At 34.4% G+C, this 15026-nt stretch overlaps 4 protein-coding genes across 6 annotated transcripts; 3 read left to right on the top strand and 1 right to left on the bottom strand.

Moving 5' to 3' along the window:
- The first annotated feature begins 76 nt into the window (after positions 1-76).
- Positions 77-3799, top strand: LOC108486516 (RNA polymerase I termination factor). Its single transcript, XM_017790604.2, has 3 exons — positions 77-279; positions 379-463; positions 1375-3799. The coding sequence occupies exon 3, from the start codon at positions 1433-1435 to the stop codon at positions 3521-3523; it is 2091 nt and encodes a 696-aa protein (XP_017646093.1). The 5' UTR covers positions 77-279; positions 379-463; positions 1375-1432; the 3' UTR covers positions 3524-3799.
- A 216-nt stretch (positions 3800-4015) lies between these two features.
- On the top strand, positions 4016-5762 carry LOC128286860 (uncharacterized). The gene is made up of 4 exons (XM_053024632.1): positions 4016-4045; positions 4893-5006; positions 5180-5258; positions 5311-5762. The coding sequence occupies exons 1-4, from the start codon at positions 4016-4018 to the stop codon at positions 5706-5708; spliced, it is 621 nt and encodes a 206-aa protein (XP_052880592.1). The 3' UTR covers positions 5709-5762.
- Positions 5763-8245: 2483 nt separating this feature from the next.
- Positions 8246-8836, top strand: LOC108485249 (transcription factor PCF1-like). Its single transcript, XM_017789082.1, has one exon. The coding sequence runs from the start codon at positions 8246-8248 to the stop codon at positions 8834-8836; it is 591 nt and encodes a 196-aa protein (XP_017644571.1).
- A 252-nt stretch (positions 8837-9088) lies between these two features.
- On the bottom strand, positions 9089-13013 carry LOC108484564 (OVARIAN TUMOR DOMAIN-containing deubiquitinating enzyme 12-like). 3 transcript variants are annotated; one of them, XM_017788391.2, is made up of 11 exons: positions 12906-13013; positions 12067-12420; positions 11797-11969; positions 11634-11707; positions 11476-11530; positions 11103-11177; positions 10905-10978; positions 10775-10823; positions 10433-10517; positions 9917-9973; positions 9089-9323 (listed from the first exon to the last, which is right to left on the bottom strand). In XM_017788391.2, the coding sequence occupies exons 2-11, from the start codon at positions 12368-12370 to the stop codon at positions 9232-9234; spliced, it is 1038 nt and encodes a 345-aa protein (XP_017643880.1). In that variant the 5' UTR covers positions 12371-12420; positions 12906-13013; the 3' UTR covers positions 9089-9231. The 3 variants fall into 3 exon arrangements, with proteins under 3 accessions (XP_017643880.1, XP_017643879.1, XP_052879820.1); XM_017788390.2 differs by lacking the exon at positions 12906-13013 and adding an exon at positions 12692-12873; XM_053023860.1 differs by lacking the exon at positions 12906-13013 and having other exon boundaries at positions 12067-12874.
- Between the last annotated feature and the right edge of the window lie 2013 nt (positions 13014-15026).

Raw genomic sequence — 15026 nt, 5'->3', positions numbered from 1 at the left:
AAAATACAAGGTCCGGCAACAAAATTGACCTTTACCAAAATAAATAAATTTTTATATTTAATTAAACTTAAATAATGAATAAAAACTCACCCAAAATTATGTTAATATTCCGCGAGATTAAAATCCAACACAAATCAAGCGCCATTTTATACATGTGGGACCAGAGGTAGCAAAGCAGGCTAAAACCTAATGCTCTTCGTTCTCCCCCTCTACTCTCTATTCTCACTTCTCGCTCTCTCTGCTTACCGCCGCCGCCGCCGCTTGCTGTCACCACTGACGGTGCTGCTCTTTGCTCCCTTTCGATTCATGAATTTTATGCGATAATAATATAATATTTTTCGAGTATTTTAAATCAAAATCATCTTCCTTTTTTTGCAGTGACTGTGAAGCTATTATAATTTACGCGCTAAAATCTGATTCGATACAAAAAAGGTTTTCAGAACCGATCCAGAGTTTTTGATCGGTAAGGATCTGCTGCTAATTTATTGTTGAGTTAAATATTATTGAGCAAAACGCTTTGAATCCTCGTTAATTGTTTAGTATTGCCGAAATATTGATAAAATTAGTGATGAGTTGGATCTAGAATTGGAATAGTGAACGCCTTTATTGTGCTATTTAGGAAGAAATTACTGAACGAATGATTATATGAGGAATCGCCAGAATAGTAGCTGGATTCGTAGCTTTATTTGAGTGTTCATAGTTAGAAAGAACAGGTTTTTTTATCTCAGTTCTTTTATATTGAGACTTGGGAGCTGATCTTAGTATCATCACAGTTCTTTTAATGGGAGTCTCACATTTTAACAGAATCCTGGCAGCTAACAGTGTTTTTTTTCCTGCCCTTCAATAACAGAGTAAAGAAAGCTATCCTAGAATTTTAAGATGCCTCCTCCCGTAAAACTTTGATGTTTCTTTGATTTGTTTGGGTTCAAGTTCAGCGCCTTCATTGTTGTATCTGTAACTTCATTGGTATGTTTAGTGTTGATATGATATGTTGAGGGGACCAAAGTAGTTGACTTCTTGAAACACCCTTTTCCTAATCCCAAAAGTTTATTTGTTTAGATGGGCTATGTTACTCGAACTTGGTGTGAGAGTGTTGGATGTTGGAGTGTTCCTGTTCTTTTCGAAGTTTTTAGGTGTATTTGGTGGGTGTACTAATGTCAGACACGTTAACTTTAAGAAAATAAAGGGTCAAACCAACATATGAAATTGGCGTAATTTATGAGTATATAAATCTTTTGGAAGTGTTGTAGCTGATTTTCTTGTTTATTAATATATGTGTAAATGTTAATTTGCTTCAAGATTTGGAATGAAAGTTAGGATTTTACTAAAGTATTGCCTTCTTAACATATTTCTATGCATGTTTCTTGCTCTCAGCTTTGCTTGAAGATTCAGGATAATCTAGAAACAATATTCAGGGGAACCTTTTGTGAAAATGGGTAAGAAGATGCGTGAAAAGGATGGGCATAAGAGTGAGAACAAACAGACTGAAGAGGTTAACTCCATTGAAAAGGAAATTGATGTTTTGAATGGTGTTCCCAAATCAAGTAACAGAGATGATGACAAGAATAAGACAAAGGATCGAACAAAAAAGAGGAAAACAGAGTTTGATACAGATAAAAAGGAATCTAAGAACACTCATAAAAAGCATAAGACAAGTAAAGATGCAGTTGAAGAGATTCCAATGGAAACTTGTTTGGGTGGAAAAGAGAATGCAGAACAAGAAAGTCGCAAGGTGATGAACTTGGAGAACAATGGGGAAGCAAAAAGGGTTAAGAAAGACAAACATAAGAAGAACAGGGACGAGACCGATGTAGTTGCTACTGTGACTGAAACCCTCAAACATAGTAAAAAGGAATCTGAGAAGGCTCATAAAAAGCATGAGAAAAGTAAAGATGAGGTTAAAGAGATTTCAGTAGAAAATTATTTAGGTGGAAAAAAGAACACAGAACAAGAAAGTAGCAAGGCGATGAACTTGGAGAACAAAGGGGAAGCAAAAAGGGTCGGGAAAGATAAACACAAGAAGGACGACAAGGATGGGATTAATGCAGTTGGTATTGTGACCGGAACCCTTGAACATAGTAAAAAGGAATCTCCAAAGGCGCGTAAGAAAAAAAAAGATGTAGTTGAAGAGATTTCAATGGAAACTTGTTTAGGTGGAAAAGATAATGCAGAAAAAGAAAGTAGCAAGGTGGTGAATTTGGGGAACAATGGGGAAGCAGAAAAGGTTGGGGAAGATAAACACAAGAGGAAGAATAAGGTCGGAATTGATGCAGTTGCGACTGTGACTGAAACCATTGAACATAGTAAAATGCAAGAGCCTGTTGAAACTGATGTGTGCAAGAAGCAGAAGAAGAAACAAAAGCTGGAGAAAGTGAATGGTAATGTTGCTGATGATATTGCAGCACCGAGCAGTACAACTGATAAAAAGGGTACTGGTAGAGAGAATTCATCTGGCAATGAGCTAGAACGCAAAAAGTTGCGAGATATTGGTGGTGATGATGAAGAAGGAAATAAACGCAAGAAGAAGAAATCAAAATCAGTGGAAAATGATACCGATCAGGTCGAAAATGCTACACTCAAAGATAACTCTAAGAAAGTGAGTTTCAGTGATCAGGTTGAGGTTTTTCCTTCTATGGATGATGCAAAGAAGGACAAACAAGGCTTAGTGAAAGGTAAGCGTTTCTCAAAAGAAGAAGATGAGATTGTTATGAACGCTGTTGCTGAATACATTGAGTCTCATAATCTAGGTGATGAAGGTTTAAACATGGTTCTAAACTGTGGATCTCACAAAGAAGTGAGAAGGTGTTGGAACGAAATTCAAGCAGCCATTCCTTGGAGGCCAGTTGAGAGCGTGTACAATCGAGCTCATGTTCTTTTCGAAAGGGACGAGAAGCGTCCATGGACTCCTGAAGAGTACGAGATGGTCAAGAAGTTTGTTGAAAAACATGGACGCAATTGGAGATTGTTGGGTGATACACTTGGCAAGCATAGGCATCACGTAAAAGATACGTGGCGTAGAATAAGTGCCAATGCTAAGAAAGGTCAATGGTCTCAAGATGAGTACCAGAAATTGTTCGACTTAGTGAACTTGGATTTATGTATGAAAGCTACCCAAGAAAGAAAATCAAAGTATGGAATGTTGCGAGACAATATCTGTTGGACTGCAATTGGCAACAAGATGGAAACCAGGGCCTTTGTCTCGTGTTGCAGCAAATGGTATCGAAACTTAACGTCTCCTATGGTAGCAGAAGGCTTATGGGCAGATGTTGATGATTATCGCATGTTGGATGCTCTTTCTAGCTTGGATGCTTGTTGCATGGAAGATGTCAACTGGGACAATATTCTCGAGCACAGGTCTGGAGATTTATGTCGAAAACGGTGGAGCCAGATGGTTCAACGTTTAGGTTCAAACAAAAACTTGTCTTTTGCTGAACAAGTTGATATTCTTGCTGAACGGTATCGTCCAGACATGATTGAGGCAAGGGAGACCTTTGATAGCAAACAACCGGTTGATCTGCCTTAGCTGGGCTGCTATCGGTATCTTTGGATGTTGTATCTTTTAAGGTATTGTTTATGAGTCACAGTACACAAAACAACATTTATTTAAAAGTTCAGTTCGAAGTGTGGTTAATGTGGGCTTGATTTAAATCTTTTCTCGTCATAATTTTAGCTAATTCACTCCCTTGATGCTTCTGATCCGAGCTTTGTATCTGTTGAAATTGTGTCTTCATGGCCTTTATACCATGCATTATAGACTTAAGCTTCGAATGGATTGTATAGCTTCGTCATTTGTCAATAATCTCCTTACTGTTCTGTCCCCGCTCTATATAGTGCATGACGTGATGTTCATTTCCAGTAACTTTGCAAGTGCTAACCGTATAATGATTAGTTTTCTTAATAAACGATCTTCTAATGCGAAATTAACAGCCTGCAACCACAACATTTCATTAGTAATGGATTTAATAATAAAAACTGCACCAATCATACTTTCCAATTATTTCCATTCCAATATGAGATGGTGATTGTTCCACTTGGGACGGTTCTGGTACTTTTTCTTTGTTCTTCTTTTGGCAGACAAGCTTGCTTGACCAGTTGTAGTTGATCTATCACTTGTTTTTTCACTGCAACTGGGTTTGGATCTTGTCCTTCGACGACAACCTTATTTCTGTGAGCCCAAATTCCCCACATCACATATGCCATTGGGATCGATCCTCTTGTTTGTGTTCATTCCATGTATTTGATCTCATGCTCAATGACTGAATCGTGGACCTTATTCTTCACCGAGTTATTTCTTATAGCATCACTCCGAATTGCAAACGGTGATCCTAACCAGACTGCTTTAGCAAAAGGACATGATAGAAATAGATGATTCCACTTTCATCTTCCTCATGACAGATGACACAGTTGGTCTCAGTTGATCCAATTCTTCTTTGATTTTCCACTTTACATGAGAGTAAGGGACATGACCAGTTTGAATGGCATTTTAAGAGACCACAATTTTGACCAAAAAATCTTAAATTGGTTGTCATTACCTTGCCTTCTTTGATTATGTCTTGCAAATCAAGATCAATGGCGTAAGACCGCCAGTAACAGCGTAAAAAAGACTCTCCTAGAATTTTAGCATGCCTCCTCCTTTAAACCTTTGATTTGTTTAGGTTCAAGTTCAAGTTGGGCGATCTCATTACTACATTGGTGTGTTTATTGTTGATTCGATGTGCTTGAACCTCTATCTATCCTAAAAGTTACTCCAACTTGGGGTGAGTGCAGGATGCTGTTCATTTTGAAGGTTTTACGTGTATTTCGTGGGTCCTAATGTCATATACATAAAAGGAAAAAATAAAGGGTCCTAATGTCCTAAAGAGAAACATAAGAAAGTGAGTTTCGTTGATCAGGTTAAGGTTTTTCCTTCTACTGGTGTTACAGATGAGGCAAAGAAGGATCGCAAAGAAGGCCTCGTGTATGGTAAGCGTTACTCAAAAGAAGAAGATGAGATTGTTATGAATGCTGTTGCCTAATAGGTTGAGTCTCATAATTTACGTGATGAAGGTCTAAAAACGGTTCTGAACTGTGGAGCTCACCAAGAAGTGAGAAAGTGTTGGAAGGAAATTCAAGCAGCATTCCTTGGAGGCTAGTTGGGAGCGTATACCATCGAGCTCATGTTCTTTTCGGAAGGGGTTAGAAACATCCATGGACTCCTGAAGAGTTAGAGAAGGTGAAGAAGTTAGTCGAAAAACACGGACAGAATTGGAGATTGTTGGGTGATTCACTTGGCAAGCATAGGCATCAGGTAAAAGACCAATGTGAATATAGGTCGATGGTCTCAAGATAAGTACCAAAGCTTATTCGACTTAGTGAACATGGATTTATCTAAGGAAGTGACTGAAGAAAAGAAACCCAAGCACGGTATGTTACGAGACAATATCTGTTGGACTGCAATTAGTGGCAAGATGTTGCAGAGAAACTTCATCTCCTGTGAAGGTGTATGGGTGGATGTCGATCCTTTTTCTAGCTTGGCTACTTGTTGCATAGAAGATGTCGACTGGGACAATCTTCTCGAACACAGGCCTGGAGATCTATGTCGAAAACGGTGGAGCCAAATGTTTCAATATTTTGGTCCAAACAAAGACGTGGTTGAGGCCTATGATAGCAAATCTGCCATAGCTGTTGCTGCTATCTTTATAATACTAACATTTAATTTTTTAACTTAGTTGTTGAATTGTTTTGTTGTCCACTAAATTTATAAAGTTGGATTTTCTATTAAAGTTTGACGTAATACTTTAAAATTATATCATATAATTATCGAAAAATTAAAAAGTCATAAAAATATTAAAAAATTAATAAAATTCCAAAAATTGAAAGTTATTTTCCTTCTAGATGATAACTGGGTACTTACGTGTGTGTGTGTGTTTAATCCACAGGATCATTTACAAAAACTCACCATCACATTAAATAAAGACATTATTACTTAACAATGAAAAAATAAAACAAACAAACCCACCTTCTAATTATAATTATATATATACAACATTTAAATTCGGTATAAAATTGTGAATTTAGTCATTATATTTTAATTTAATAATTTTTAATTTAAATTTAAATTTTAAAATTAAAAATTTTAATTTTAATTAAACGATAAATTCATTAAATTATGATATTTTTAAAATATGATGTGACAAATATATTATCAGTTGTGTAATGACATATTGTTTTTTCACATAATACTCAAAAAAGTCAATTAATAAATTAACATCTGTTAATATGTGTCAAAATTGAAATTTAAGAGGTATTAGTTTGCATCAAGTCTAAAATTTTAAAAATTAAAAAGTGTAAGGACTAATAATAATTTGATTGGAGAAAATAGACTAAATTTTTAATTTTACGATAGGATATAACTAATAGTAGAATTAACCAATTGGATTTAGGTGCTACTGCTTAAGTTGGGACTAAAGTTTCAAGTTTGAAAAGTGTAGAGACTAATAGCAAAATTTGATCAATATTTACAATATTTCTCCAAATCTATATTTATAGACATAAAAATATACATGATATAAAACTTTACTTTTAATGATTATTAAAGTCCTAAAGTACATAAACTTATCTTAATATTAATGAACATCCACTTAATAATAAAATATTTATAACACTCCTTCTTGAATGTCCATTCATATATAATGTGCCTTGTTACTAAGATAAAACCCTGTGGGAAATGAAAATTTAGTGAAGGAAAAAAGAGTACACATATCTATAGTACGCATAACATGCTGTATTATTAAAAACCTTACCAAGAATCAGTTAAGGGAAAAAGAGTATAGCCTGTATTTGCTCCACCTTACGACAATATCACATAATGTCTCAAATTCTTACCCAAATTAATCGTCTCCTCATCCACAGTTTTAATATAATATTTGTAATAATGTATATCCTTTTAAAACAAAATAATTTATTTGAGATTGACTAGAACATAGTGTATTAATTATCGCTTTGCTTTTTCAGATAACAATGTATTAGTTCTTCTAGAGCCTTGAATTAATTTTGTACTATGGAAGATTAACATGTTCCGTTATCACATTGAACATAGTGTAACAGTATATTAGCTTTTCTAGAGCTTTAAATTAATTTTGTATCATCAAAAATTGGTTCATTCGTCACCGAACAAGAAATATGGTTCTTATCCTTAAGAATAGTATGCATTGTTGTATCGCTTACAATATACATGTTTCATTTCATTTAAGAAATATTAATTGAATAATAAAATTTAAAATTATTATTTTTATTTTTATTATTAAAATAAAATTATAATATTAAATAATTTATTAAAATGATAAATTATATGATTAGATATAAATAATTAAATATTTATGTTTAATAATATTGAAAACTATTGATATTTTAATATTTTAAGTATTTTTAAATTTAAAATTAAAATTTCATAATAATATTAAGTTTGATTCAAGTTAATTTGTATATAAAAATAAATTATACATAAAAATTTAACGTATTTTGTGTAAAATTATTTTCGATGAAACAGACTGCGTTTCTAAAAAATTAACTCTATATTTTATCCTTAATTATTTAATTCATAGGATGATTAATAAAACTTACCTTTCATCACTGTAAATAAGACATTATTACTTGAACAAGATATTCTCTCATGAAAAACAAAACAAACAAATGACAGGTTTTTGTAATAATTACTACATGACATTTATTTCTAAACCAATTAAATCCATTTTTTATTTATAATTATACATATTTAATTTCACAACTAAACAACATATTTTCATATTTGTCTCAATAATATTGGTGTTCAACAGATGACGTCATCTTCATGCAAAACCAAGCCAAACTCTGGTAAAAAAATTACTCAAAATAATAGTCATTTTATACATTCCCCAAAATCCATTTACAGTAAGTAAATAATTATTATATGTATATATAAAAATAAAATAAAAAACCTTCCTAAGACAGTACACTACATTAAATATCCTTAAATATGTATATATATCTGTTAATCATATATTGTTTTTCTTGTTGCTACCCTTACATCACCATTGGCACGTTACGAAGAAGGAACTTATGGTTTTTGGTTTACATTTGTAAAAGAACCAGACAAGTTCCATGTTTTGTCAGTTGAAATTTTTTTTCAAAGTCATCTTGTTTCTCACTTTTCATCAAAAGCATACATATCTGCCTATATATACATACATGTTCATAAGTGTACGAGTGTGTGTTAGTGTGAGAATCAATGGCGTCATCGAAGAACATGGGGTTAGAGATGGCTTTATCAACCAACCCTTCAACGAAGAAACCGAGGACTGGTTCTGCAAACAAGGCAAGTACTTCAAAAAACAAGAAGACAGCCACCAAAGACCGCCATGCAAAGGTTGATGGTAGGGACAGACGGATCAGGTTACCAACTGTTTGCGCGGCTAGGATTTTTCAGCTCACAAGAGAACTTGGGTTGAAGACTGATGGTGAGACCATTGCATGGCTGTTGCGTCAAGCTGAACCATCGATTATCGCTGCTACTGGTACTGGTGTAAGTGAAACATCAACAACACCTGGTCCAACCAACAACAACAGCACCAACACTGGTTTGGTTCCTTTCTCAACTGGTTCAGATTCCCCTTTGGCTACCTCGGATTATACGCCTTGTTTGACCTTTCTTCAGGAACCTGATCGTATGTTGTTGAAGAACAGTGGGGATGTTTCAAGGGGTGAACCAAGTTTACCACCTTTGGAGTTTGATTTTGATTTGGAATTTTCTGCTCATGAGATGGCTATGTTTCAATCGGTGGCAGCAGCTGCAAATCATGATAAAGAAGGGAAATTTTGAGTGTATTTTTAGTTAGGAAATTGTAAGAGAAAAAGAAAAAAAAGGACTTGCTTGTTGTATTAGATAAATACATTAGATATGCTGTAATCTTAAGTTTTATATGTAATGGGGCTTTGAATGTGCATGTTAATGGGTTTTTTTTTAACAGAATGTGGGAATATGTGTTCAAATTCACTACTTTTTTTATTATTATTTAATTCATCGCTACAGTGACCGGAAACATCATCGGCACAACCAACGGACTAGCTTGCATTGAGAAAATATGTCTTTATTATTTCAAGATTTGGGATTCAAGAAATTTACAAATCAAGATGATAATGTCTTTGCTCTTAAAAATCAAACATTGAATCAAATATGGTAGAAAATACGCACTCCAAACGTTTTTTCTGAGATATTCATTGATATTCATCAGGGGACTCGAAATGCTTGTTCTGAAACATTCGCCCTTTTTTCTTCTTCTTCTTCGTCATCCCAAATCCCGGCACATCTGAGAACGAAGGCAACATTATTTATCAATTTGCAACAACATGAATAGAGATAGAAAAAAGGATATGTTTGATGACTGTTTCTCAATTTCTGCATACATGCCCATTCTCGGCTTGTGACGTGCATTTTGTTACTTACGAAATGTTCGTTCCGTTCCAAAGACCTTGCTTGCGTTCACTAGTATCCCCATCGGAACAGTGCCACTTATGCAGCAAGTCAACAAATCAAGCTATGCACCTAAAATCCTCTCAAACCCAAAACTTAAGGATAAACTGTCTGATAAATTATCTCAATGTAATGACATTGACAACCTATGTCAGTTCATCTGTGTTGCAAAAGAAACTGTGTTTCACCATTAGCAAGACGACTACATCGAATCTCTTTGGCAAGAAAGAGTTCAAAGCATGTGAATTATGACGCCATATTTGAGCAATATGGAATATATTTCCATGTCTTTTACAAGTTGTCGACTAGCGATGCATTTAAGACATAATGAGTGAAAAAGTTCCCGAGACAGTAACTGGCCAACTCAAACCCGCCACCAGTCCGGAAAAAGTTATACAAAAGAAGCAACTTCCAAGGACGGATATTTACCTCCAAATGGATAGATTGAGTTGTAATGCACCTCTGCCCAAAAGCTCAAAAATATAACTGCACACGACAAATTAAGCCGAGTAATTCAATGCAAAATGTCCACCGAGAGTTGTAATGATTGAACTCTTGTCTTTCTTCTCTTGAGAACGACAACGCGGAAATGACAGATAAAAAATTCAAGTGAATAACATAACCTAAAGGGTCAAACCCAATGCTACTTGGACACGGGTACGAGTGTTAGATAAAAGTATGTATTCAACACGGATATGATCAGATTTTTGTAAGTTTTCCACGTGTTAGGAGTATACTTGAAGGTCACAACCCCATATCTATATGTGGGACACGGATACTTCAAGAAAAATAAGAATCCGAGCAACATATTTAAACCCACACGACAAAATGCTAGAAGGAAGGTTTAAAATGGCGTTCAAGATGTTGATTTAAATCCACCAAAAAGAATTTATTCATAGATTCTATAAATGAAACTAATTGAAGCAGAAGTGAGAGTAATTGTACCTCGTTTCGACTTTTTGACATTCGGGAGAATCTCAATGTAGCAAGTGTCCTTGAAAGACGTTATGACAAATATTTTAACACCATACTGCAACACGTCACTAGCAAAGTATTAGACACCCAATATTTGCATCATATATTTTTAAGATAGCCAATTCTAGTTTTTCCGACTAAAACAACAAGTGTATACTTCAAAGCAGAGAACGGAGATATTGGCATCGATTAGTCTTTCAAATCTATAAATTCATACTGCTTAGAAGGACAAACTAGCTGGATGATTTCGATATGCAGGTCAGGCAATTAAACAATTTAAACCAAAATGAAATAGACATAGCTGGAGCATACCAAATCTGCGGCAGCTTGCAAAGTTACATGATCACCCCATTCACCACTCCTATAAGCATCCGCAAAATGAAGAAATAAGGTTAACAGAAATCAAAAGAAATAATGTTCAAGTGAAGGAATAGAAAAATACTTGGACATCTTCTCCAGATAGTCACCATATGCCATGAGAACGTAACCCTCATATATATCTGGATATGACTTAAGCTGATTGTGCATGATATTGCAAGACAAGAAACATTAAACATTGAAATTCAAAAGCAATGCACAATGGTTTCAATGAAAGACTATAACACAAGCTCAACAAAATTAAAAAGCCTGTAAGGCCAACCTGATTTACAACTTGCTGTCTCAAAAATTCATGATGCTCAGGAGATCGATAAAATTGATCAGATAGAGCACGGAACTGGAAACATAATGAAATGAATGAGACATTAGATGTGTAATTTGTATTAAGCAGTGCACTAACAATTAATGAGCTTCCATGAGCCTAAAGCCACGTAAGATATCATGCAAGTGTATTTATAATAAACTACATTATACGAGGGGAAAAGTCAGATGTAAAAGAAGAAATCATAAAGTATTTACTTTACCATCTCTTACTAGTACTTTCCTAACATGCATTATTCTGTCTACACATTAAACTTCCAAAATGTAATCGCATTAACCCTTTTAGCTTCGTACTTTCAACTATAAGAACTAACCTGACAATTACCATCTCCTTCAACTTTAAGCTCCACCAAATTATAGACCTGTAATCTGTTATAGAAGAAGAATTTCCAATATATTCGAAAAATAAGTCAACCAAAGAGGAAAATGAAAACAATAGAACCATATAAGCAGAACAATAGAACCATAGAACCTTTCTAGTAGCCTTTGATGATCTAAAGTTGCTTCATCAACCGAGGGTATTTCACCATTGATTCTCGGAACATGCTATACACAACAAGAAGAAATCGAAAATCATAAACTATAGCCTTTTTTGAATTGTCATAATCAGTGATCCAAAGCTTATAGTCACTTACAGGAACAGGAACCATCTGATTCAGCCTTTTCCCCACTTCACCGTCAAGTGCATACTCATTTGCTAGCTCCAATGAATATAACCAGTCCACCTCCGATACCAATTTTTCTTCAGGGCTAGAACACGAACTCGAACGACCTGTCTCGTCTTGCACTTCCTGACCACAATTCTGTCCTACAAATCACAAAATATAAACACAACAATGCAACACATTAGAAAACATACAAGCAATAGCGAACATTAAACTTGAATATCAGAATTTCGGTTATACCAGAACTAAAGTCTCCAATGGACTGATCAACACAATCTTGTGGATAACCAGACACTTTGTTCGAAGATTCAATAATTGCAAGTTGTGACAGTTCTTGCAATTGAAGAGTATGAGCAATAGCCTCATCATTTTCAACATTGCAACATTCTCCGGCACCGTAATGATCCTCGAAATAATTTACAGGGTAATGCTCCTCATCTTCTTGAGTTACCACACCATCATATCCACAATTAGCATAAGGATCACTATTGAATAGTTGCAATCCCCAATTAACAAAATCATGTTCTTGTTCATATGTAATCATTATCTGTAAATATAAGATAAATCTCCAAAACCCCCAAAATGTGCTTCCTCCTGAAAATGAACAATTATAGATTGTTTAACAACAAAATGCAAAACCCAGATTCATTACTGGATTTGCAGCTAAAAGGTGAAGAAGATTAGCAAAGATTTTACGCCCAAAAAATCATATAAAATTGCAATGGCATCAAAATAAAGAATGAATAAACAGAAAAGAAAATTGAGATCATAAAAACTAAAATGTCAGATCAAACAATGGCATTATACAACATTAAACAATAACAAAATGAAGAAAAGAAAAAAAAGGACTGACTTTCAAACTTACCAGACAAGCTGAATAATAATAGAGGAAAATTAAGTAAGATAATTATCCATGAAATTAACAGTAATAAATATAGAGAAAAGAAAAGAAATTGACGCAAAAACAAAAATGAGAATAGTGCAGTGTAGTGTGGGAAGCTATTTTTATTTTAAAAGAAAATGTTTAATTAAAAATAGATAAAATAAAATAAAAAATAGAGGGAAAAGATGGTAGTCACGAGGTTTATAGTCTACGCTTTTCTTCCGTGAGTTAATGGACAGAATTTTCGGCACTTCTACTATGCTCTACGCTCCCACTTAAGATGTTTAATTTTATGAATTTTGGTAAACTTAGATATATTGGGAAAACCATAAAAAATGGGTAAATTATTAGATATTTTGGTAAATCTTTAAAATTTTTATAAATCGTTATATATGATTTATAAATTTTGAAAATATTGATAAAATATTAGAAATTTTGGTAAATTCTTATAAATGTTGGTAAATCATTAGATATTTTTGAACTTTTGGTAATTGTTTAGATTTAGTATAGGGTTTAGAAAATTTGAAAATATTGGTAAAATCTTAAAAAATTTGGTAAAGTCTCATAAATATTGATAATTCGTTAAATATTTTGATAAATCCTTAGAAATTTTAATAAACTGTTAAATATATGGGTAAAACGATAGAAATTTTGATAATTGTCAAGACTTGGCATGGAGTTTAGAAATTTTAAAAATATTGATAAAATCTTATAAATTTTGTAAAGTATTATAAATATCGATAAATCAATATTTTTGTTAAATCATTATATAATGTATTAAATTATAGTATAAAGATTTCAAATGCATTCATTCATCTTAATAACTTTTAAACCATTTGGATGACATTATGAATGTTGTATGAAGAAAATACAAGTCCTTACTCCTTTGAATTTGATTACACTTTACTAATTTCATATAATGTAATCCATATCTAAAAAGAAAGAAAAATTAGAATAAGAACTAAGATAAAAAAATAGTAAGAGTTAACATCAATAACTAGACAAATACTACTGGACTCAACATCTTCATCCTCGTCATGTGCATCAAGTGATGGATACTCCCCATTTTGGTCTTAAAAGGAGAAAGTTTGTTCAAAAATGATAAGGTATTTGCTCTTAATTTTTTTTTCATCATTATTATTTTTCTGAAAACTTAATTTGCCCTCAAACTCACTAAATTTCTTGCAATAATAGAAGTGTAATATCCCTAAACAAAGGATGAAAGCTTGTTTAAAAACTATACAAGGCATTTGTAAATTTATGCGTGCCCTATCTTCCCTCCTCCAACCAATTGTATCACATCTACAATACAATTGAGCCACCCCAAAGGAGGGGCCGATCAAGTCGTAACAGAACCACCCCACACCCCATGATGCCGTGTCCCAACAGCAGCAAAAACAGTTTCGGCATCCACCCAAGCCCGTAAAAAATCATGAGCAAAAGCAACAAACAATACAGTCCGCTTGAGCCTGCACCTACTGCTAGTAAAGAAGATTGCGATGGAACCAAGGGGACCAAAGCAACATGAGGCCCCTATACTATTGCCGCCCACTAGGCAAATCAAGCAATTTTCCAACAAAATCTGCAACAGTAAGCCCCGTAAGTTGATCCCTGGCCAGCGACCAAACAGCCTGCGCATACTCGTACCCCATCAAAACATGCTCCAAATCCTCTGCTGATGAACAACGTGTGTAAGTGATAGTCAACATCATCCCTTTTCCAACCAATCTAACTTTAGTAGAAACAAAGCGCCGCAAACATCGCCAAATGAAGTCCTTAACCTTAGGCCGCACTTGACAGCCCCAAAGTGTCAACCATGGTCCCTCAACAAAGCAAGACTCTACATTCGAATACATGACCATAGCTAGTCAATAACTGAACCGAAAAATTCCGTACTTTCATCTCTTCCATCCCTGACAAAGGAGCAGAGGAGGCGTAAAAACAATTGTCATCACACAACCAGGGATCGTTAAATACCCCAATGGAAGCACCATCCCAAGACACCAACGAGACCCTCTAGCAAATAAAGAGCAGGCAGAGAGCAAGCTTTTCCAAACATATGACGGATTAGTACCATTAGGTGCCTCAAAGAAGCTAGTGTCATGATAATATGTAGCTTTGAAAATGCGGCTCACCAAGCTATCTGGTCGCAAGATCAACCTCACAACTTGTTTACCAAGCATAGCCAAATTGAAACACCTTAGATTATGGAACCCTAAACCCCCATACTTCTTAGGGACACACAACTTGTCCCATGTCGCTCACCGAACTCCACGTTGACCGTCGGTGCCAGAACCTCACCAGAAGGAGTTCATCA

Source organism: Gossypium arboreum, chromosome 13 (assembly GCF_025698485.1).
Source record: "Gossypium arboreum isolate Shixiya-1 chromosome 13, ASM2569848v2, whole genome shotgun sequence".
Taxonomy (NCBI): domain Eukaryota; kingdom Viridiplantae; phylum Streptophyta; class Magnoliopsida; order Malvales; family Malvaceae; genus Gossypium; species Gossypium arboreum.
The sequence above is the reverse complement of the archived record's forward strand: the minus strand, read 5'-3'. Positions and strand labels throughout refer to the sequence as shown.